Below are 24107 nucleotides of genomic sequence, written 5' to 3'. Positions count from 1 at the left end.
ATAGCATGAAGTCACTATAAGCATATAGATTGAAATACATCAATTTAAATTTTTAGAAGTGAACATTCATGAAATATTTTATACATCAAGTATATCAAGCATTTGGGACATAGACAACATGCAAAAAGTAAAAGGCTTACTTTCAAAGAGAGAAAATGGAACAATATTACCTCGTGTATGAATTGATGAAGGATGGACTGTATGTGATTAAACTTCCAAGGAAAGTTAGAGAAAAGTATATAAAGTGCATGCAATAAATCATATTTAGGCAAGATTTAAGATATCAAGTATGCCCAATTCCCTTCGAATATTGAAAAATGATTCAATCACAAAAGGGTTTGTAAAGATATCAGCAAATTCATTTTTGCTATCAACATGCTCAAATACAACATCTCCTTTTTCCACATGGTCACGTAGGAAGTGGTGACATATCTCAATATGTTTAGTGCGAGAGTGTAACACTAGATTTTTTGTTAGATTAATAGCACTAGTGTTGTCGCACATAATAGGAATACGTTGTAGTTTAATATCAAAATCAACAAATTGTTGTTTGAGTCACAATATTTGAGAACAACAACTAGTTGCGACGTATTCCGCCTCAGCAGTTGACAAAGAAACGAAAACCTGTTTCTTGCTATGCCAACTTACTAAGGAGTTTGAAAACATGTGGCAAGTTCCACAAGTACTTTTCATATCCGATTTGCAACCGACAAAATCAAAATCGATATAACCAACCAAATCATAATCGATTCCTTTGGAATACCAAAGCCCATGCTTAGATGTACCATGAAGTTATCTAAGGATGCGCTTTACGGATTTTAAATGTGATTCCTTATGAACTGATTGATAACGAGCACATATACACACTCTAAACATAATGTATGACATAGATGCAGTAAGATATAGAAGAGGTCCAATCATACCTTTATACTTCTTGACATCAACATCCTTACCATTTTCATCTTTTTCCAAGTTTCCATTTGTGGGTATTGGAGTGTCAATTTATTTTGCATCTTCCATACCAAATTTCTTTAGCAATTTGTTGCAATATTTTATTTGACACATAAACGTCCCTTTGTTGAGTTGCTTAATTTATATATCGAGAAAGTAGTTCAACTCCCCCATGAGAATCATCTCAAACTCACCCTGCATTAGCTTAGAAAACTCCTTGACTAATTGCATGTTAGTGGAACCAAAGATGACATCCTCAACTTAAACTTGAACTAGAATAGTGTGTTTTTCTTGACGTTTAATGAAAAATGTAGTATTTACCTTCCCTCTAGAGTATCCTTGATTGATTAAGAACTTACTAAGTCACTCATACCAAGCCCTACGGGCTTGTTTGAGACCATACGAAGCTCGTTTTAGTTTATAAACGTGATTAGGATACTCACGATTTTCCAAACTGGGAGGTTCTGAAACATACATTTCCTCATTAATATATCCATTAAGGCAAGCATTTTTCACGTCCATTTGAAATAACTTGAAATCTTTGGAGCAAGCATGGGCTATTAATAGTATAGAATACATGTGAAAATATTAAGATGAGGTCAACAAAAACATATAATTGAAAGACACCATGGTTATCAATTGAAAGTTTTGGAAATGAACACTCATAACATGCATCATGCATAAAGTATATCATATACCTTTAAATAATAAACATGTAAAAGAAAGGACTAATTACAAAGCGAAAATTGAAATGATATTACCTCATTGTACGAACGATGGGGGATGCACATGCATTTCACAAGGAACTCTCGAACGAAAGTTAAAACAAATGAAAAACGTGCCACAAAATCTTTTGACATCAACGTTATTACGACTTTCATCTTTGTTTAAGTACCCAATAATGTGATTTGTAATGTTCCCAATAATGTTGTTAATTTGATGATCATCCATTTTAGTTGGACTTTCATCCTTTTTCGTTTTCAAGAATGTTATCTTCCTCCTCCTCAAGTTTCACCGTTTTAGGTTAATCAATTCCTTCTTCGTGTCTTTGAGTATGTCTTCTAAAGATAATTTTGCATCATGAAAAAGAAACACCTATCCCGACATTTCTCGGATAAAACATTAAAGGTAATCTACACTATTTTTACCAATTATAGAACACTTATTATTATCTTCATAGGTTACAAGTCCATTCTTCTTTGCCACACAATCAATGAAATAGGGAGATGACACCCATCATATGTCTTGAGCATCCACAAACTAGAACCCATACTCTCTTCATAGAGCCAAGACATTTATCCTACAAGATCAAAAAAAATTGCTAGGTACGCAATCTACATTGGATCCTTTAGTGTGAGTGAAATCAAGGTTGCATTTGGGAAACCAGTGAAAAATACCTTTAGGAACAAAAAGTCTCTTAAACTTGCATTTTTCAATAGTTTGACCTTTCTTGCAACAATAGTGACAAGATAAGTTGTGATGAGATGTAATTTTGCTATTTGAATACTTTTGAACATATTTATACTTTTTATATGAAGGGTTCAAAGACCGTTTAAATTTTTATGGATCAATAGCAAACGTGACCTTTGGTTGTAATGCCTTGTCCAATTTAGATTTAAGAGTACTTACCTCTTTTTGCAAAATGTGACAAGTTTCACAACCAAACCATGAAGATTCTTCATCCTCATTCTTGTCTTTTTGAATATCTACCATAGATTTATTAGGAGCTTCCATATTCTTTTCGGTTTCTAAAACTTTAGCTTCTAAATGTGAAAAGATTCTTTTGTTCAAGGCTAAGTTTTTAAAAGCGTTTACGGCTTCTCTATGTAGATTTTCAAACGCCTTTTGTAATTGGGAATAAGACAATTCATTAATATATTCAAGTTTAGAATGACTTATATTCTTCTTCTTCTTTTTGTTGGTCGTGAAGCAAAGTGTGTTTGATTTGTCACTTAAACCTAAGCTTTCATCACTTGAAGAATCATTTTCACTCTCCCAAACAATACAGGCTCTTATAGACTTGTTATATTTCTTGTGATGGCCTTTCTATTTGTCTTTATTAATCAATGGACAATTCGGCTTATAATGACTGAGTTTTCCCCAATTATAGCATGAACTTCTAAGTTTACCCTTCTTATTCTCATCTTCCTTTGAGGAGTTCAATAGCCTTCTAAAGTTGATTACGTTCTTGTCAGAGTGCTTAACTCTATTTTTCCTTATGTACATATGGTACCTTTTGACGAACAACCCCATCTCTTCACCATCAGAATTCTCGTCATCACTTTGCTCATTGGTTGAGGACTTTGAACTTGAAACGTTTAGAGCAATAGACTTATTTTCTACCTCTTTGTCCTTGCATTTCTCCTTCTTTATATTCTTCTCATGCTCTTTCTCATGTTTTTCCAAGCAAGTGGGTTTTTGCTCATGTTCTTCTAGCTTGCCAAAATAAAATTGTGAGATCAAGTGTTCTAAGATCATTCGCTTCTTTGATTGTGGTGACCTTAGGCTTCCATTCCCTATTAAGACACCTCAAAACTTTATTAGTAGCAATATCATTGGAAATAGGCTTACCTAGAGCATTTAAATGATTTATAAGATGTGTAAACCTCTTTTGCATTTCGGTAATGGTTTCACCATGCTTCATGCGAAATAGTTCAAACTCTTGATTTAAGTATTGATCCTAGCTAGTTTAACTTTATTAGTTCCCTCATGGGTAACTTCTAATGCGTCCCACATAGCTTTGGTGGTTTTACAATGGGAAACACGATAATATTCATCAAATCCATGTGCAGATATGAGAATATTTTGTGCTTTCCAATCATGTGACCATAATTTCCTATCATTATCATTCCATTGTGCTTCCGGTTTTTGTACGATGACACCTTCACCATTGTTCATTGTAATTTGATTTGGATCATTGATGATGACGTCCCATACACCCTTATCAATCGAGTTGATATGGATACACATACAAACTTTCCAATAGCCATAGTTTTCATCGTTAAAGATGAGTGTTATATTGTACACCCCTTTAGGTTCGGTAGACATTTTCTAATAAGGGAATATTGAAACGTGGAATTAATTGGAGCTCTTAATAGAACTTGTTAGACAAAAGTGACTTACCTATAGGGGGTGAATAGATCCCAAGTTAAAAAATGACAAAAAATATTTTGAAAATTTTAACGGCTAGCGGAAGTGATCTGGATCAAATCGTCTAAACCGAACAACTATCAAAAAGGTTGGATATGTGTATATAGAATCAAGTTATGGTAATGAGAAAAAAATTGATCAAAATAATTTTAACAACAGTCACTTGAATTCTACACTAAAAGTAAAGTCTATTGCCAATGAGAAAATACACAACAATGAAATTGAGATAAATTATCGAACACCTTGTGTGCAATCAACTTCGTTTAGAATTTTGTATGATTTTGTTGATTTGCAATCCAACCATAATCTAATAGATTGTGATCAACTCAACAAAACATTTTTCAAAAGGTTATAAAAAAGTTTAACTAAACGTATTGATCGCACAATCGACGAATTCAATAATTTACAAATGAAAAGTAAATACATATATATATATATATATATATATAGAGAGAGAGAGAGAGATTCAAACTCTAATTGAGATAATGAAAATTAACCTTTGCAATTATGGTTTACAAGAGAAATGTAGCAATACAACCCCACAAACTCTATGTTTGATGTTGATTTCAACATTTTCTCTTCCCTTGATCTAAGCTTGATCAAGTCACCCAACAATACCAATTTGATCCACCGTCTCACGCTACTCCTTTGGATGAAACCCCGTTCTTCAAAGCTTTCACTCAATCGAGTCCAAATTGCGAATTATTATCACCCAAGATTTACAAAAATGATTCACTGTCTCACGCTACTCCTTTGCAAAAAACCTTGTTCTTCAGAGCTTTTTCACTCGATTGAATCTAACTTGCGTAATCTTGTCCAAAACCTTCAAATCACTAATTTATCTTAAAGTAAAACCCAAACTTGGTTTTATTATTTAAAACCCTCAAAGATTATTAACCCAATTTACAATTCAACAACCTAAATTGGATGTTATCAACGCTGATTCTAGATGGCACCCAAACAAAAAATGATTATGCGTAATTTGCTTGTGTGTATGCATAAAACATAGGTTGAAGATGAAGAGAACTCTTTGTATATTCCTGGTTTCGTCTAGGTTTTCTCAACAATCCATTTTAAAATTATGCATGTATGGAATACTTATATGTGTGCAAGTTGGAGGCAAAAGGAATGCAAAAGATTTGAAAGGAATCATGAATTTTTGGAAAAATGCATTGTATGTGTCGACCATTGTAAGTCATGTGTCTACACATTCGAAGCATGTGTCGACCTGTATAGGTTATGTGTCAACTCATAGAAGAAATTTTTCTTCTATGTGTCGACCTGAAACACCTCCACAGTAGGCACATCTAACAGAAGCTACATGCTTTAAAATTTAACTACATGTGTCGACTCATAACTCGTATATGTCAACTCATGCATTACAGAAGCTACAACCTTTAAAAATGATCCACATGTGTCGACTCATAGCATGTATGTGTCGACACATATATCTTTTTTTCACATAAAAACCTTTTATTAATACATGAAGCCTTTTCTAAACCATTTCCAAAAAAAATTAGGCTTCGTAATGTTAAGATGCACATTAAGACTCAAAGGATATCGTCCAATATACATAAACGCAAAAGTATCCTAATTTTGACATCATACAAAATATGTCTAACAAGAAGTTGCACTCACATTCTTTATTTTATGTCTTCCACCGTTGTAGAGCTTTGAGATTATTTCACTCAATCAAAGAAAATTCATTTTATATTTCGTAAATTTGTGAGACTTATCATCAGTCAGACCCATTAGATAAGTCGAGGAGGTATATCACAACATGCTAGAAAATTTTGGAAATTGCTGAATCAACTAATTCAGAGGTACAAGGTTCACCTCAAAGTGATGAAATCATGTTATAATTCAAGATCGATGTGAAACAAAGGAATTTTTTGTTGGTTTGAATACGAGGAAGTTTGTCTAGAAAAGGGGGGGGGGGGGGGGGGGGGGGGGAGGTTGAATAGACAATTTTAAATATCTTCTTTTTTATTTAAAAAATAGGATTACACGAGTGGAAACAAATATGGTGAAATCTTTGTTTTAAAGGTTTTAAGTTAATAGAAGAAGATTGTTGTAATTCACATACACACGAATGATTTGAAATGAAGATATGGACAATGTAATCAGTAAAATCCAAAGCTTCAAATAAGGTGTTTGATGCACTTAACAATTAATAAGATTTGGGAAATTCTAATTTCAATTCTTTACAGAATAATAAAAAACGTGATTATTTAGAAATCCAATTCTAATCAAACATAATATTATACAAATTAAGGTTATGAATGCAATAAATCTATGTAGCATGCATTTCTAGATAAAACTATAAACCTAACAGTTAAATCAAGCATGCAAGAAATCTAAATGAGAAAGAGAAGGAGAGAGATAGGGGAGAATGGATCATGATTTATACTGGTTCGGTGTTATCGTTCTTACGGACACCTAATCCAGTCTTCGATGTTGAACCATCGGAAAAAAATTCTTCCATTATAATCATTGATTTAGATTTTGGTTAGAATAATTCAATTAAGACAAAGATAAACTATAACAGTATAATTTATCTTCTTCTTGCTTCTCAATTGATCTTATATACAAAGAGCTCCTTAGCCATTTGTGATCTTCATTCGGTCACCATATTCAACCTTTGACAAACTTCAACTTTAAATGCTCACTGATCTTCACTCAATCTCAAGCTTCAAACCTTGAGTTCTTTCATTCAACCTTGACAAATTGTTGATCTTCCCTTGATTCCAAATTTCAATCCTTGAGTACTTCTTCTTCAACATGTTGACAGATGCACAGAGAAAAACTCCATACCCATGGAGACAAGATTCCTTCTCTTTTTATTCAATGAAATTTGCTTCTTGAATTTCCTCATGATTAAACACATCCTATGAAATCTATACACACTATGAAATTCACAATTAGAACATGAATGGCTTATCACAATCTCTTATCATACACATAAATAACATGATATGTCTCCATGAAAATGATGAAGATGAAGGTTTGGAAAGAAAGGAAGTTGTTGTTTCAAATCTTTTTCTCGCATAAATATTTGATCATGCTCTCTTGATTAAGATTTTTTCCTTCAAGTTATAAATTTATGAAATTAAAATACTATTTATAAGTGCATGAGATAAAGCATAAAATCTAAGCAAAATAGCCTTAAATGAATTTGATCAAAGTTTGTAACGAACTAATTCCAATGTTGGAAGTTTACTTCAAATGATTAGGATAAAATGATATTGGAATCGATTCCATTGGAATCAAATCCTTCAAACATGTGAATCAATTCCTACAAACATAGGCAAAACATGAATTATCAAACTATTAATTGAATTGATTCCAATAAGTATGTGAATCGATTCCAATAAACCGAAGGAAAATAAGAGGTTAGAAAAAATCTAACTCAAGCAATTCCAAGTGATGTGTGAATCAATTCCAGCAAACACAATGAAATCATGAATTTGAAAACATCATTTTGAATCGATTCCAATTGTTGTTTGAAATTGATTCCAATAGACCGACAATTTGAATTGGATCACGCATTATCTTAAATCGATTCATTCAAGGTTGACTTTAGTAAACTTTTCATTATATGCATAGAAAACCTATTATTTGTGTGTGTGATGATAGATTCAGTGAGGAACTCAAAAAATTATAATAAAACATAACACATGAAGTATCAAAATAACAAAATAATCGATAATTCACTTTTGAGGACAATTTCAATCTCCCCCTTATTGATGCTTGGCAAATCTGAGTAATTTGAGTAACACGTGAAGTTATGCTCCCCTGCATTGAACACTCATTGCATCATTCAAATTTATATTTCAAGTTCAAATCATTTTTCTCCTTTAACAAAATCAAAAAGGAAGGAAGAACAAAAAAATAGAGAAACAATGGAATTATACAAGATTAACACGTTGTCAGGATCTTGCTCTAACTTCCAAAATCCTAGGATCTTGTGCTCTGACGACCGACCACCGATTTAAGTGGCACAAAGATCGTGGATTTGGATGGAGTGTTGAACTCCTAGAGAAAGATATTTAAATCATAGGAAAGTGAGATCCCAACGATCCTATTTTTTTACCCGCTTAAGATCAGTTTTGACTCGGTCATTAAACAATTAGAGTCATCCCGTAATTTGTCCTGTTAATTAACCTTGACGGGTGTGCACGCACATTTTAGGATTTTGGGACTTGCAATGCTTTAAATTCTTTTGAGATTTTCAAAATAAGGACTGTGAAAATTGCGCAACCGCAAACTATTGATTAATCATACAATGAATGAGTTTATCCCATTCATCTATCATTTCTATAAACTCAAATAAAATCCTTCTATCATACTTTTTTGGACGGAATATTTGCTATTGATGATTAAATTAATAAGAATTTTATGTTAAGGTTATTATTATAATTTTGTCCACTTGTTGGGATCTTACAATCTGTTTTACAATCCTATAATGTATGGGTTGTTTATGTCTTAATGATCTTTATCGAGATCCTAATTTTGACAACCATGATGATAACCGATAAATAAATATCTGAAAAACTATCTCAAACAATTTTAGAAAAAAAAATAGGAAAAAAGTCATACACAAGATATAATAGAGAGACAAACATGAGAATCATATAAACCAATTATTAAGAAAATACTTAGATACTGAATGCTAAATCAATTAAAAGGAAACACAACCAAAACCTTGAACAAATTATTGAATATTTGGAAGATAAATAAAAAATTACATGTCAATTTTTTGAAATGTACATCCAATTACATATGAAAATAAGTAAATAAATAATATTGCATTTAAAAAGAAATTAAATGCGGAGAAGAACATTAAAAATACACCAGATAAAATATAACATAAGATAAGCAAACATATAACAAATACAAAACAAAGAGAGTTAAAGACATTGGAGAAATCATACCATATGAGATTTATTAGAGAGAAACTTGTTGTACAATACACGGTTAGTAAAATGGAGAATTATGTAGCAAGTGAAAAAAATTAGATCATTGCTCATTTAAAGCAAGAGGGATCGAGGATCCCTAGTTCTATTCAAATCTTATGAAATGGCTTTCCAGACAATGCATTATTACAAAATAGTCATTTCGTAACACCATATTACAATGACCTTCCTATTAACCGTGGTAATAATTTTTTTTAGGATGTTTTTTTATTGATATTTACTAAAAGACATTTCACTACGGTCATAGTTAACAATCGTTGTGAAATGTACTTGGAGTGAAAGGGTTTGAATCACAACACAAATAAATTTTCATTTACCGTGACATAATGAACTTGACCTTATATATCAACCACGGTTCTTATAATCAATTGTGGTGTAAGGTGCACTCATTTCATCATGGTTCGTATTATCAACCATGGCGAAAGGTGTTATATATTTATATATAAGCGAAATTATATCTCGTTTCAGTACATAACAGTCGTCTCTCTCAAAACAAAATCCTAACATCTATTTTACTCGTCTCTTTCAAAACAAAATCGTAACATCTCTGTCACTCGTCTCTCTCATATGAAAATCCAAAACTTATGCAGTGAACTCGTCTTTTTCGAATGATTATCTTTGTTGTTAATGTTTATTTAAAAGATGAATTTATTATAGGGTCTTGCTATCTTGTGCCCCAAGGGCACATGTTAAGGTGTAATTAATGATAGTTAATTTCATCTACTTTATTTTGAAACATGTGATAACTAATTATAGTAATTAAAATATTAAAATTTATATTTATTAAAAATGATTAGGACAAAATTACCCTTTCACATACACTTTTTTATATTTTCAATTTAAATTTAATGAGAATATTTAGAATTAAGACAAACTTTTTTTTTCATTTTTGAATTAACTTAAAATTGATTTACTTTAAATTATAATAATATATTGTTGCAATAGTTATGTTGAAAGTTTTTTAATATAAAATTAAAATGCTTTAAAAGTACAATAATGTAGCAAAATAAATTACAATTCCAAATATATCATCCAAATACAATTTTTTTAAAATTACTCAAATAAAAATATAATAAGAACTCTGATGGTCTTCATACATATATCATCAATTTCTTCCTGTTAAAAAAAATATAATTTTAGTTAACAAATTAAAAATATAAAAAACAAAAAAAAATTATAAAAATATATATGTACCTAAATTTTTGGTAGAAGAACTGGATTTAAATTTGCATCTTGACATATTTTCTGTTTCTTTTAGTGTGAGCAGAAAATTGAATATTTTCTTTTAGAGGACATGTTGCAATATTATGTCTTATGTCTTTGCATAATCCACAAGTATTCATGGTATGTGAAAGCTCTTTTCCACCTTTAAGATGTCTTCTTTTAGGACGACCTTTTGTTTTGGAAATCGGAGGGCATTGAACAATATCATTCGCATGAGCTTTATTGTTGTAACATATTATTTAGTCCTCAAACACAACATTGATTGGTTGAGGATTTACTTCCTCATCCTCATGTGATACTTGAAGTCGCCATCGTGATGGCAAATAATTAGAAGGAATTTCATGACAATCTTTATGAAGAAAAATACTAAGAATGTGTCGACATAATATCCCCAAAACTCAAAGTGCTTGCAACTACATGTAGCTATTTTACCATCCCAAAAGACCATGTGTTTTCTACTATTAGCATCTTTATAATACCGCAACACAAACACATTACCATTTCGATGATGAATTGAATATTGGATAGACCTTTCAAACTCCTCTTGAAACTTTTGAAAAGCAAAACCTGTGAGAAGACTATGAGCTTGCTCTTGCAAAGGTGATATCAGCTTCATGTTCAATCTTTTGCATTTTTCTAACATAGCTTCATGCTCTTCTTTTTTATAAATATCATTGATTGCTAAATCAACCTAAAGTTAATTTAAATTAATCAAAACATAATTGTATAAGATTATAACAATGATGATATTTTAGAAATCAGAACATACCTGCTTTGTAAAATCACTTAAAGTTGTATGGGAATTTATGAATCTTTTGATAAATGCATTAATACTCTCTGATCTACCTGTGGTTGTCATTCCACCAAAGAAATAGTCACGAAGATAAGCAAGTGCCCAATAACTTTTAATTTCATACAACTCTTTCACATGTTTATTTGATTGCAAGTTATACTTAGCAACAACTTTTGGCCAGTGATGTTCAAATTCTTCACGTGTCTCCAACTTATACAAACCATAAAAATCAGAACACCATTTTGGATATTTGTCTCGGAGTATAGCATTAAACCAACAACTAAACTTGAAAGTGATGTGCCATATGCAAAAACTGTGTTTTGTTGATGACAACTCTTTTGAAATTCCTTCTTTCATCCATGGATCTTGATCTGTTAATATAGTTTTTGGTGGCTTCTTCATCAAAGATATAAAAGTCTACAAAAAAAATTATGTAATTAAAAAAAATGATATAATAACAAATGATATAAGAAAAATTATGAAATTAAGCTTAGAAGTTACCTTCATCAACCAACGAAATGCAGAAGTTTTTTCATTTCGTAAGAGTGCACATCCAAAAAGTATAGTCTTTCCATGATTATTCATACCCACAAAAATTCCAAATGGCATTTCATAAGAATTTACCTTGTATGTAGTATCAAACACAACAACATCCTCATATTCTTGGTACCAATCAAAACAATAAGCATGAGACCAAAATATATGCTCTAGCCTTCTTTCTTCGTCAAGTGTATATGCATACTGAAATTTAGAGCAACTCTTCTTTGCATCATCACAATACTTAAGAAGATCAACAACATCAATTATTTCAACTTTTTTCTTGGCTTTCAAAAACAGATTACGAACATCCTTTTCAATAAATGGAAGATAACCATGCTCCACATTTTTTTCTAGCTCTATGACACGCATTAACTGTCTAACTGAAAGTCCACCTTCCTTTAACAAGAAAATTTGTTCAGAATAATCATCTGAGATAATTCGATTAGCTGGTAAGAACCGCACTTCTGATTGAGTTAGCAAAGTATGATTGTGTTCAACAACAAATGTTGTAACTCGCCACTCACTTGGAAACATATCATGAGTTTTTTGTAAAGAAATTCGCAAATGAGTTTTACATTCACACCTAGTTGATTCTCTATTTCTTTGTTCTTTCGATGGTTCAATGATTTTCAAGGAAGTTCTACCTTCACGATGGCAAAAGAAATCACGCCTACTCACAATTCCATTTTGTTTGATGAATCTACCTTTTCGAACTGAGAACCCGTGTTGATATGCATATCTCTTATAAAATATAAATGCTTCTTCCTCACTAAGAAAAATTTGACCAACAAAAGGAACAATATTTGACTCCTTAAAAGTGTCACCCTCACTACTTTCTTGTAAAAATCCATTTATCTCAATATTTAGACTAGAAATCAAAATATTTTCTTTCTTAGAAATTCCAATTTCTTCAACTTCGTCTATAATATTACGACCAATAATAATTTCAGAAGAACCATTTTTTGAAGAAACATCTTCTACTAAATATTCAATATTCAAACTCAAATCCAAATTTATTTTATTGTTGTCCACACTTTCCATTTTGTATTTATCTTCCAAAAATAAAAAGAACAAAAAAGATTATTCACATATGACTATGGAAAGTTATTTAAAAAAAAAAATTGGAATCATAAAAAAACAAAACACAAAAAATATATGACATACCTGAATAAGGAAAATTCTTAAATTGCCATACTTGAGAAGATTTCAGTTCTTAAATTGCCATATTTGAGAAGATTTCACTTTTTTTCTGTGAGAAGAAAAATAATGCAGGAAGCGTGAAATATTTGAGAAGATCAAAAGTCTAGCTGATATATAAGATGTGAGGATAGTTTTATCATATATTTTTTTAATACCTGTAATAATTACTGTATTTAATTATTACATGTTCCAAAATAAAGTATGTGGAATCTTTAGTCATTTATTCTTCCTTAACTTGTGCCCCAAGGGCATAAGATAGCATTTGCCTTTATTATATTTTACGTGATTTGAGTGTCTTTCCAACCCCTTCCCGTATATATAACTTTTCAGATTCCATTAGAAAATTATAATATGATATAAAAGTTATATTAAAAAACAAGTTACATGTTCAATTCTATACAAGAATTTTTCGGTCTGTTATCTGCATTCGCTCTTTAATCGTTAGAACTTGGTTTAATGCTTCTAGTTCTTAAACCGCCCGTTATTTCACTTCTAATTTTGTTTGCAAAGCAAATTATATTTTGTAAAATGAACTAGAGGCGAAGGAATTGGAGGGTAAAGAACTAGGAGTATTAAACCAAATTCTAACCGTTAAAGAGCAAAATGTGGATAAAGAGTTGAAGATTTTTTGTATAGCATTGAACGTGTAATTAATTCTTCTAATATAATTTAATTTATCATATTATAATATTCTAGATTAGATTGAAAAAACTCGGTGCATATATGATGGAAACCAGAACAAACAGAAGACAAATGGTAATATAGCAATGAATAAAACAGTGACAAATGAAGGAAATGAGGTATTTTATATATGGTGTAATATGATAAAGGAGCAGTTACAATATGAATATACCATAGCTAGAGCTCATGTACCAGAGAATATCAATTCTCCCAATCCACAAATAGAATAATCATTACATCCTCATTCCCCCACTCATTCCACTACCCATATATCTCTCTAACAGAATCACGTGGTGCTCACCACCTCACCAGCCTCCCCTTTTCTCTCTCCTGCCCCACCTTTCTTTCTTCTAGAATATACCTTCCAAGTAAAAGGCCTCTTAGTAACAAGGCCCACATCAGGAACTGCACCAGGCCCATTATCCAACTCTCTATCATTGCCCACTCCTGCAACAATAGCCTTGTCCTCAAGGCTAACATGGGGAAATTGACTTTTCAACATAGATTCATCCACCCAAGTTGTATCCTCCACTGTCTGTCCCTTCCATTTGACTAACCATGTTTCACCAATCGGTCTCCCTCTCGAATCTCACACGAAGCCATCAAGGATTCGGGTTCCTCCAAGTCATCATCGTCGACCTCCAAACCTGCAGGTAATTCAGGTTCAACAGTGTAATTTCCAACTGCCTTTTTCAACTGTGAGACATGGAAAACAGAGTGAATCCTTGCGGACTCCAGTAACTTCAACTTGTAAGATACTGCTCCAACTCTTGCCAGTATCGGATAAGGCCCAAAATACCGTGGTGCTAACTTTTGATTAATCCTCCGAGCTACTGTTTGCTGCCTATGAGGCCTGAGTTTGAGAAACACCCACTCTCCCACTTCAAAAGACACGTCCCTTCGTTTCTTATCCGCATATTTCTTCATTTGTTATTGTGCTCTCAGCAAATTATGCTTTAATTGCCTCAAGGCTTCATCCCGGTCCACTAAGTCAGCCGCCACAGCCTCTACCCTCGTCTCCCCTTGGGAAAAACGAATTAAAGGAGGTGGTTTCCTTCCGTAAACCACCTCAAAGGGCGTGGTTTCAGTAGTCACATGGTATGTGGAATTATACCACAGCTCAGCCCACGATACCCAATAAGACCAATTCTTGGGTTGTTCCGAAGCAAAACAGCGCAAGTAAGCTTCAAGACATCTATTCACCACCTCCGTTTGTCCGTCTGTCTCGGGATGATAAGAGGAACTCATTTTTAAAATTGTCCCTTGTAAGCGGAATAGCTCCTTCCAAAATACGCTAATGAAGAGTGGGTCGCGATCACTTACAATAGATTGTGGCACTCCATGCAAACGAACTATCTCCTTTGTGAACACCTCTGCCACCTTTCTTGCAGTATAAGGATGTTTTAAGGGTATAAAATGGCTATACTTAGATAACCTATCCACCACAACAAAAATAGCTTCAAATCCTTTGGATTTGGGTAAACCAATAATGAAATCAAGAGAAATGTCTTACCAAATCAATTCTGGTACAGGCAGCGGTTGCAGCAGTCCTGCGGGTGACAATGCAGAATATTTTTGCCTCTGACACACATCGCAACTCCTCACAAACTCCTGTACAGCTCTCTTCATGCCAATCCAATACAAATTTCCAGCAACCCTCCTATACGTTCTCACAAAACCTGAGTGACCCTCGCTGCATACTGAACCCAGGGTGAGTATTCGGGTCAGATTCTATATCATTGATCACCCTTTTCAGTTGCTCGTCTTCTCTTACCTCCTGTTGCACTTGCTGCATTTGTAACCATAACGGGAAAGAGGTGATTGATTTTAATTTCGCTTCCTCAAACATCCTGGACAGAGAATCAGCCACCTTGTTTTCAAGGTCAGGTTTATAAATAACCTCAAATTGATAACCTAAGAGCTTTGACATCCAATTCTGTTGGTCAGCCGTTGTTATTCTTTGTTGCAGCAGGTGTTTGAGGCTCTTTTGATCAGAATAGACTACAAATTTCCTCCCCACTAGATAGGGTCTCCAATGTTGTACTGCCAATACAAGTGCCATAAATTCCTTCTCGTAGGCCGATTTTGTAAGGTTATTTTTTGAAAGTGCCTTGCTGAAAAATGCGATCGGTCGCTTCTTTTGCATCAAAACAGCCCCTACTCCTCTTCCGGAAGCATCACACTCAATTTCGAACGGCTGAGTAAAATCTGGAAGTACCAAAGTTGGTGATGTCGTCATTAATTTTTTCAATTCTTCAAATGCTAGCAAGGCTTCCTCTCCCCACTTGAATCCATCCTTCTTCGTCAATTCCGTTAATGGCTTAGCTATCCTTCCATAACCTTTGATAAATTTTCTATAATACCCTGTCAACCCCAAAAAGCCTCTCACCCCCTTCACACTACAAGGAATTGGCCATTCCCTTATGCTCTTTATTTTATCTGGATCCACTGCCACTCCACTTTCAGAAATGATATAGCCTAGGTACTCCACCTGTTTGCTACCAAAAACACATTTTTTACTGTTAGCCACAAATGCATTGTCTTGTAATACCTCCAGCACTTGAGTTAGGTGTTGCATATGATCATTCCACCCTCGACTTTAGATCAGTATATCATCGAAGAAAACCAAGACAAACCTCCTTAGAAACGGCTTGAACACTTGATTCATTGTCGATTGAAATGTGGCTGGTGCATTGGTCAATCCAAATGGCATCACCAAAAATTCATAGTGGCCTTCATGTGTTCGAAATGCGGTTTTGTGCACATCCTCCTCCTTCACCCTTATTTGATGATATCCCGATTTTAAATCTATCTTGGAAAAATACCTAGCACCGTGCAATTCATCCAACAGCTCCTCCACCACAGGAATCGGGTATTTGTCCGGAACAGTCGCTTTGTTTAACTCCCTATAGTCCACACACATTCTCCATGTGTCATCTTTCTTTTTTACTAATATTACAGGACTTGAAAAAGCACTAGAACTATGTCTAATGATGCCTTGCTTGAGCATAGTTCGCACTTGTCTTTCTATTTCATCTTTGTGGTGGTACGAATATCGGTATGGGCGCACACTAACCGGAATAGCCTCTTTATGCAGTTCAATACAGTGAGTGATATCTCTTTTTGGTGGCAGCCCCTCCATCTCTTTAAATACCTTAGAAAAATAATTCAGCACCTGATTCAACTCCTCTTGTTGATGGGATGTCAATTTACATTTTTGAGTCATTATATTATCAATCTCCTCGTCTTTCAACATACTGCGTAAAGATGTTAAAGGGAAAGTTTTTAAACCTTGTAATTCAACTACCCCTTCCTTCCAAGGAAAACTAAGAACCAATGTTTTCCCAATCAAAGGTAACCTTCCCAAACTGTCTCATCCAAGCTGCCCCCAGTATCAAATCCAAATATCCCAATTCCAACACATAAGCAGTTAAACGAGTAGTGAAATCCCCAATCTGTAATTCAATGTTCCTGCACTTCCCAAGAGTATTAACTCTATGTTCATCCCCTAATTTCACCCCTAACATTGTATTTGGTTCCACAACTAAACCCAGTGCCGCCGCAACTTTTGGATCGATGAAACAATGGCTTGCTCCACTGTCGGCCAAAATCTGTACTCCGACACCCATCACCGTACCTTCCAACCTCATCATTGTAGAAGGCTTCCATGAATCCTTCACTTCTGTCACTCCAAAAACCCCCAATGCATTACACTTCAATGCAATCTCTTCTTCTTCTTCCTTGAGTTCTATTGCAAGCACCTCTCCTTCTTCATTAATTGTTTCATCATCTCCAAGAATCACCAAGCGAAATTGCTTCTCTATGCATTGATGTAGAGGATGAAACCGTTCTCCACACCGGAAGCAAAGACCTTTCGCCTTCCTGTCCATGAGTTCGGAGTATGGAAGATGCCGAATTCCTCTGTTTTTACTCAGGTTACTGCGTGTTTCTGCATTTTGTCCCGGCCGTCCCATACCCCTACTGGAATTAGGGTTGGAATTGATGCTTGACTGGGCCGTTTTTGTTGGGCCTCCATTTGTGTAAGTTGATCCGGAATTACTCTTGTACTGCAACCCTAATCCACTTCCACCACTCGGGTTAGAACCCGACCCATTTTCTCCTACTCCACCTGGCCCATAGTGTGACTCTCTTCCTCCCTTCCATTGACGTGTGCCACCGCTTCTGCGTACCAGACTTCCACGAAGCTCTGTTTCAACATCTTGAGCAATTTTCATGGCTTCCACACGCGTTCTAGGGTTAAATGTCCTTACCCTCAAACGTATTTCAGATTTGAGACCTCCCATGAAATACCCTAGGTATTGCTCCTCTGGAAGTCGTCCCACCTGAGAAGAAACATATTCAAACTCTAAAATATACTCTTCCACATCTCCCGGTTGCTGCAAGTCTTTCAACTCCTCAAATGGGTTATCACTCTTTCTTCCTTCATATCTTTCAATCAAGGACCTCTTCAATTTTGACCATGTCAAATTATCCTCTGTCTCTCTTAAAAGATTGAACCAATGAATCGTGGCTCCTTCCATGCTCAGTTTCGCTAACCTAACCTTCACCTCCTCTGACGATCCTTGTACCTCAAAATAAGTCTCAGCTCTAGTAACCCATCCAACCGGATCATCGCCATCAAACGGTGGTAGCTCTACCTTCTTCACAGCCATTTTAAACTCAGAACACACTTCATCTGAAAGCGGCGACGAGACTTCGGAAGAGGGTTTCTCTCTAAGTTTCGCGAATTCCGCCATCACCAACTTTTGAAACTCCTCCATTCGGAAACGAAGGGATTCCTCTAAGGCACCAAATTTCTCTTCCAACGCTTCAACTCTATCGGACATTTTTGGTGGCATGGACAGTTAAGTGTCTCGCTGGCTTGTTCTTGTAATCCGGCAGGTCGGACCAATGATGGAAACCAGAACAAACAGAAGACAAATGGCAATATAGGAATGAATAAAACAGTGAGAAATGAAGGAAATGAGGTATTTTATATATGGTGTAATATGATAAAGGAGCAGTTACAATATGAATATACCAGAGCTAGAGCTCCTGTACCAGAGAATATCAATTCTCCCCATCCACAAACAGAATAATCATTACATCCTCATTCCCCCACTCATTCCATTACCCATATATCTCTCTAACAGAATCACGTGGTGCTCGCCACCTCACCAGCCTCCCCTTTTCTCTCTCCCGCCCCACCTTTCTTCCTTCTAGAATATACCTTCCAAGTAATAGGCCTCTTAGTAACAAGGCCCACATCAGGAACTGCACCAGGCCCATTATCCAACTCTCTATCAATATATCACAATGATTGTTTAGAACAACCGTTGTTAAATGTTATGCATTAAAGAATATTACAATAGTTGTTTGAGGTAACTGTTGTAATAAGTAGCATGTATATAGCTTATAATCACGATCGCAAAACCGTGGTAGAAATCATCATACATACAATCATCTTTGTGTTGAGTGCGTGATTCTAATACAAAGTTTTGATTATAATGTGTTGAGTGCGTGAATCTAATACAAAGTTTTGATTAGACTTATAGCGCTAATGTTGGTTTCTCATTGTTTGATATCAAATATTATGACTACTACTACTTGATTTACCATCTTTGATCTCTATCATGTGATGGTTTCTCATTGTTTGATGATATTACAGATTCATCTGGACCACAGGCATATGGGCTTGGGTGGAGATGACAGTTGGTCTCCATGTGTCCACGAGATAGTACAAGATACACCGTCAAGAAAGAGACCAAATACTAGCATGTTTATGAAGGATTGTCAATGAAAAGACAAAACATTCTTCTCATGCAATGTAGAGGACAAAGATACTGGTGTCCTCATTTGTTCAATTTCACATATTGGTTAATAAATGATGTATATTACTTATTTTTCTTAGTTTAGAGTATAAATAATAAGATCAATTCATTTAACATATCTATAAACTACTCAAATCTATCAAGGTAACAATTAAAATTTGTAGAGTCTAGTATGGATATTTTAGAACTTTTATGGTCCCATTCTTCAAGCTACTCTTCTCCAGTTCTCATAAAAGCAAAATTTCTAGAAGATTGTATAAGATATGGAATTAATAGTTAGTTGGATACTCTCTTAATTTTAGAGATTTTTCTATTAAAAGAGAGGGACAGTAATGTGTAATGCATTAAAAAAAAGTTATTATCATTCATTCAGTAAAGAGAATATTAACTAGAAGCTTTATGCTCTGGTTAGGAGTTAGACAACTCTAGCTTATTCTCTCTTTTATGTCTTCCACCATTGTACAACCTTGAACTCAATCTATTCAATCCAATCAAACTCATTTACTATTCAATAAATTTGTGAGACCAACCATTGGTCCGACCTGCCAGATAAGTCGAGGAGGCCTATCTATGCATGCTAGCAAAATTTACAAATTGCTGAATCAACTAACATTAGAGGCACAATGTTCACCTCAATGCTAGGAAATTCCAAAGGAGAATCAACTTAACATGGCTGCCATAAGCATATTGAAGGCTAGAAAAGTCACCATGGGAACAAGGAGATGCGAGTCTGGAGTATTGATGACAACTCAATATCCTCTCAAGCCACTCTTTCTCCAGTCCCCATAAAGATGCAAATGAAAGCACTCAAAAATTGAAGAAAAGAATTCCAAATACAGGACATTTTCAAACAGCTAATAAGAATTCCCTAACATAGTAATAAATAAAACAAGACAATATATTATTCTATGAATTTAGATAAGTTACAACTACCGCTACAGAGACAACATTTCCAGAAGGATTGAAAAGCATCATCCATGAAGGCACCAAGTAGGCAGTAGATATCCTCAGTTTCTCACATTTCCTAAAATTTTCTATTCACTCAAGTTCACTAGAAAATCCGCCAATGCCGATCAATATCAACTAATGAAAATTTTACATTACACATTCATTGACATGATTTGACGAGCAAGACCGGGATCTTGTTGTAACAGCTCCCTCAAATTGTTTTCCACTTCTGCAATCTGCTTCTCCAAGTATTCCTTTGAGCTCTGTCCAATGCAATATTAGTTTTTCACTCAGATATCAAGGAAACTTATATTTACACTATTCCAGAAATTTAGCTAAAACTGTTATTTTTGTCTCATTCTTGAAATTTAATTTTCTTCCTTCCAAATTTAGAAATTCAACACTTAAAAAAATTATGAAAGAATATAAATTTCTAGGTAAGCGAAGGAACGACATTTACATGTAATGCGGTAATTGAAGTTTCACTTTCCTTGAACTTGTTCTCCTGTTCATTCATTAATGTCGCCTTCGTCTCCAATACAAACCTGGCCACGATGTTAAGAGTGTATTAGAGTATGTCATTTATATTTTCTAAACAGACAATAACTGAAGCTTTTGTTCTCTATTTCGTAGAATGTTTAAATAGGTAACCACAACTCACGTTTTTCCTGCAAAAACAAAAAACAAAAAAAAATCAATATTTCTAAAGAAAACTAGGGAATCCACTAAAGACTTCTACGATCATTTCTAAGGTATTTTTTACATACCAATGGATTTGTAAACATTAGTATCATCGGGAACCTGCTTCAGCTCCTCCATTGTCAAAAAAGAACGCTTTTTATCTGTTTCTTTGGAACGTATCTGGTTTTGCACCTGCATGCCATGGGATAATATAAACTTTATGAGTCTTAAACAACCCCTAATAAGCACATAATTCCCAGAAGCAAAACAAAAATGCCAAGGTTTCCTTTCTTGTTTTTTTAACTTTTCTAAATAAATAAAATTACGAATTCTCGTCTCCTCCAGAACTCAGATGTGTACACAAGCAGTAATACTTAAAACACAACAGCTTTGAAATCCTAGAGTCAGCAATATGTAGGTAATGAGTCACTCTTCTACAACACAACATCGTCTTCAAATCTATGTCAAGTTCATTAGACTGTTTGAAACTGGAAGATCAATTCTAGTATGAGCACATTATCTTGAATTATTAATTGACCGTGTCCACGTTGAGCTAATGCCAAACATTACTCATAGTGAGAAATGAGCCAGGAATCACACTGTCATTAGTTAATGAAACTTATAAAACTATCTGGGATATGATTACTACAATCAACCTAAACTCAGCCTTGAGTAAAAAAATCAAATTAAAATGAAATCCTTGCAGTACCTTTTATTTTTTATGAAAGTACTTCAACTTTACTTATAAGTATCCAATATTCAAAACAACTACCAAAATATAAATATAAAACATAAATTAATTTGAGTTCAACATTGTAGCACCAAAACTTCAGATCGAAAATGTCAAACACGTGTCAATGCCAACACATCATCAACATATGTGGTTACTTTCAATCAATTACTATCTACTTTCCATTGTCAGTGTTGTATCTAATGTGAAACACGAGATCTTAAGTAGGATCAGTTGGCTTGTGAAAATTCGTAAAACTCGGATCGTTAGCACGGCACGTAAGATCCTACACCAAAGGGAAAAAGGGCAATTTCATACACACACACACACATATACAGAAACATGAAAATCATAATACAGGCCTAAAAAAAACCCAGCACTTTTTTTTACGATCTTGCTTCAAAAAACTGCAATCTTGACCATGCTGTCGACGAAAACGATCTTTCTCTGATGGTAGCACTCCCAGACATCCTTAGCACACTCTCAGACAACCTTAGCACATAAGTTCTTACCATCTTACGATCCAGCACTCGATCTTGACTACACTGGTTGTATCAATTGTTTGTATACATTGCCAATACATACGCATACTTCCAATTATATTTTACATTTTCACTATCTTCTCATGCTAATATGTCATAATATCACTTCACTTCTTAAAACTTGTTTACACTGTGACATGATAGTTCAAAATTGAGGGTTTCACATTAACTCGTTTACTGTTATATTTCAAATCAACATATGACTAAATAGTAACCACTAATTACTACCACCACCCTCACATATTCAGTTCAATGAAATTCAAATCAAGAATCAATAACAATGTTGATAAATAAAAATGATAATAGTAACTAAAAATCAAGAGAGATTTTAACAAACCTGCTTCAATTTCCTTGTAGTTTCTATCATGCGACCTTGAATTTCAAGGAAAGCCTGCATTTTTATGTACCAAACATGGAGAAAAAAACGGTTAGACCAATAAAAAAGGATCGTAGAAATAAAACTTCAAATAGAAAAAATAATATAAAAGGGATTGCGTTGTTACGGATTTGATGGATTCGTCTGCCATATCAATCAACGGAATCGATTATTCTTCGATCGGAAAACGAAGTGCAGATTTCAATTCAACTGTTAAAACCCTAACGTGACCGAATCAAGAAGAAGGAAAAGAAAAAGACTAATAATGTTTAAAGTTTAAACGCAACGTTTTACCTAGTTGTTTATTTTATTTATTTTTTTGATAAATTCCTATTTTCCTTATTATTTCTTTCTTTTAGTATTTTTTTAATTTAAAATAAAATAATAAGGGCAAGGTATTATTTATTCATAGTGTAGTTGTTTATATGTACTTTAGAATTTTAATATATGAAAAAGCAAGTTGAAATTTCTTTTTAAATGGTAATCTCTGAAGAGGATTGAGCATGTAAGTACTCTTCGCTAACAAGGAACGACTCACCCCCTCAATCTTTAAAGTGGATTGATCCAATATTCAATGTCTTAAAATTTATTAGCGTCCACCTTCGTTTTCCTAAAGATTTTTTGGGAAACTATAAGAACATGTGTAGCACAACGAACAATAAGTTGTCTGATTTGATGGAGAATCACTTGGTGAAGGATTTGTTGATGACGTGAGTCCAGCGTGAGAACCACACACAAGCGGTGAATGAGCTAAAGTCCTAACTCCCCATTTCCAAGGGATACCTTGGCTATGGTCAGGAGACAATGAAAGCGCTAGTCAAAGAGAAAAGCCTAACAGAATCTTTCGAGGAGACCATTCGCTCCAATAAGAAGTTGGAGGAAAAGTTGTCCACGATTAAAGATGAATTAGTGGACACTTCTGACCAGTACATTGAGAAGGAGAAGGGGAAATTAATCTTCCTCTACCCTAATCTAGACCAAAGTCAAATGGATCTATTCAAGATGGTCGATGATGGCCAGTTGGTGGAATAAGAAAAGGTTCCACCTCTTGAGAAGCCTGATATGTCTTTTGATGTGGGCGAGCAGATTGAGTCTGATGGTGACAAGGTAATGGCAGAGGAAACTCCTTTGGAAAATACCGCTCTCTTAGAGATCTCCTTAGAGGAAAGGTGCCCCCGAGAGAATGGTTGTTAATCTTGCAGCTCTGTCATTTCCCCCCTTTAGGCTTTTGTAATTTTGCCCTTTAAGATTTTTGTGCAATAATTAACAACGCCTTAAGGGTTTTTGTACTTTTTACCTCACAAGGGTTTGATTAATGAAGTGATGGTCAGGGATACCTTTTACACTACTATAGAAAACACATATAATGACGGTTGTGAAACACATATAATGACAGTTTCACGTCTGTTGTTAGGTAGTGTGTGATTGTATGTATATTGGTTTCTACAACGGGTGAGTGACCGTGGTGGTATGTTAGGTAGTGT

The 24107-nt window shown here is 34.3% G+C and overlaps 1 protein-coding gene and 1 pseudogene across 1 annotated transcript; both read right to left on the bottom strand.

Moving 5' to 3' along the window:
* Nucleotides 1-10271: 10271 nt before the first annotated feature.
* Nucleotides 10272-14442, bottom strand: LOC127137730 (protein FAR1-RELATED SEQUENCE 11-like; annotated as a pseudogene).
* Nucleotides 14443-20226: 5784 nt separating this feature from the next.
* On the bottom strand, nt 20227-22916 carry LOC127075698 (prefoldin subunit 1). The gene is made up of 6 exons (XM_051017159.1): nt 22751-22916; nt 22585-22638; nt 21062-21167; nt 20956-20962; nt 20755-20839; nt 20227-20557 (listed from the first exon to the last, which is right to left on the bottom strand). Exons 1-6 carry the CDS (start codon nt 22772-22774, stop codon nt 20447-20449), a joined length of 387 nt encoding a protein of 128 aa, XP_050873116.1. The 5' UTR covers nt 22775-22916; the 3' UTR covers nt 20227-20446.
* Nucleotides 22917-24107: the final 1191 nt, after the last annotated feature.

Source organism: Lathyrus oleraceus, chromosome 4 (genome assembly GCF_024323335.1).
Source record: "Lathyrus oleraceus cultivar Zhongwan6 chromosome 4, CAAS_Psat_ZW6_1.0, whole genome shotgun sequence".
Classification (NCBI taxonomy): domain Eukaryota; kingdom Viridiplantae; phylum Streptophyta; class Magnoliopsida; order Fabales; family Fabaceae; genus Lathyrus; species Lathyrus oleraceus.
Note: the sequence above shows the minus strand (reverse complement) of the source record. Positions and strands in the feature narration are given on the sequence as shown.

Excerpts from the sequence above, each read along its gene's own strand:
- LOC127075698 (XM_051017159.1), bottom strand. The coding sequence starts at position 22,774 with ATGGCAGACGAATCCATCAAATCC. Across the intron at positions 22,639-22,750 it reads CAGACGAATCCATCAAATCC|GCTTTCCTTGAAATTCAAGG; the intron begins GTAACAACGCAA and ends ATAAAAATGCAG. Across the intron at positions 21,168-22,584 it reads CTACAAGGAAATTGAAGCAG|GTGCAAAACCAGATACGTTC; the intron begins GTTTGTTAAAAT and ends CATGGCATGCAG.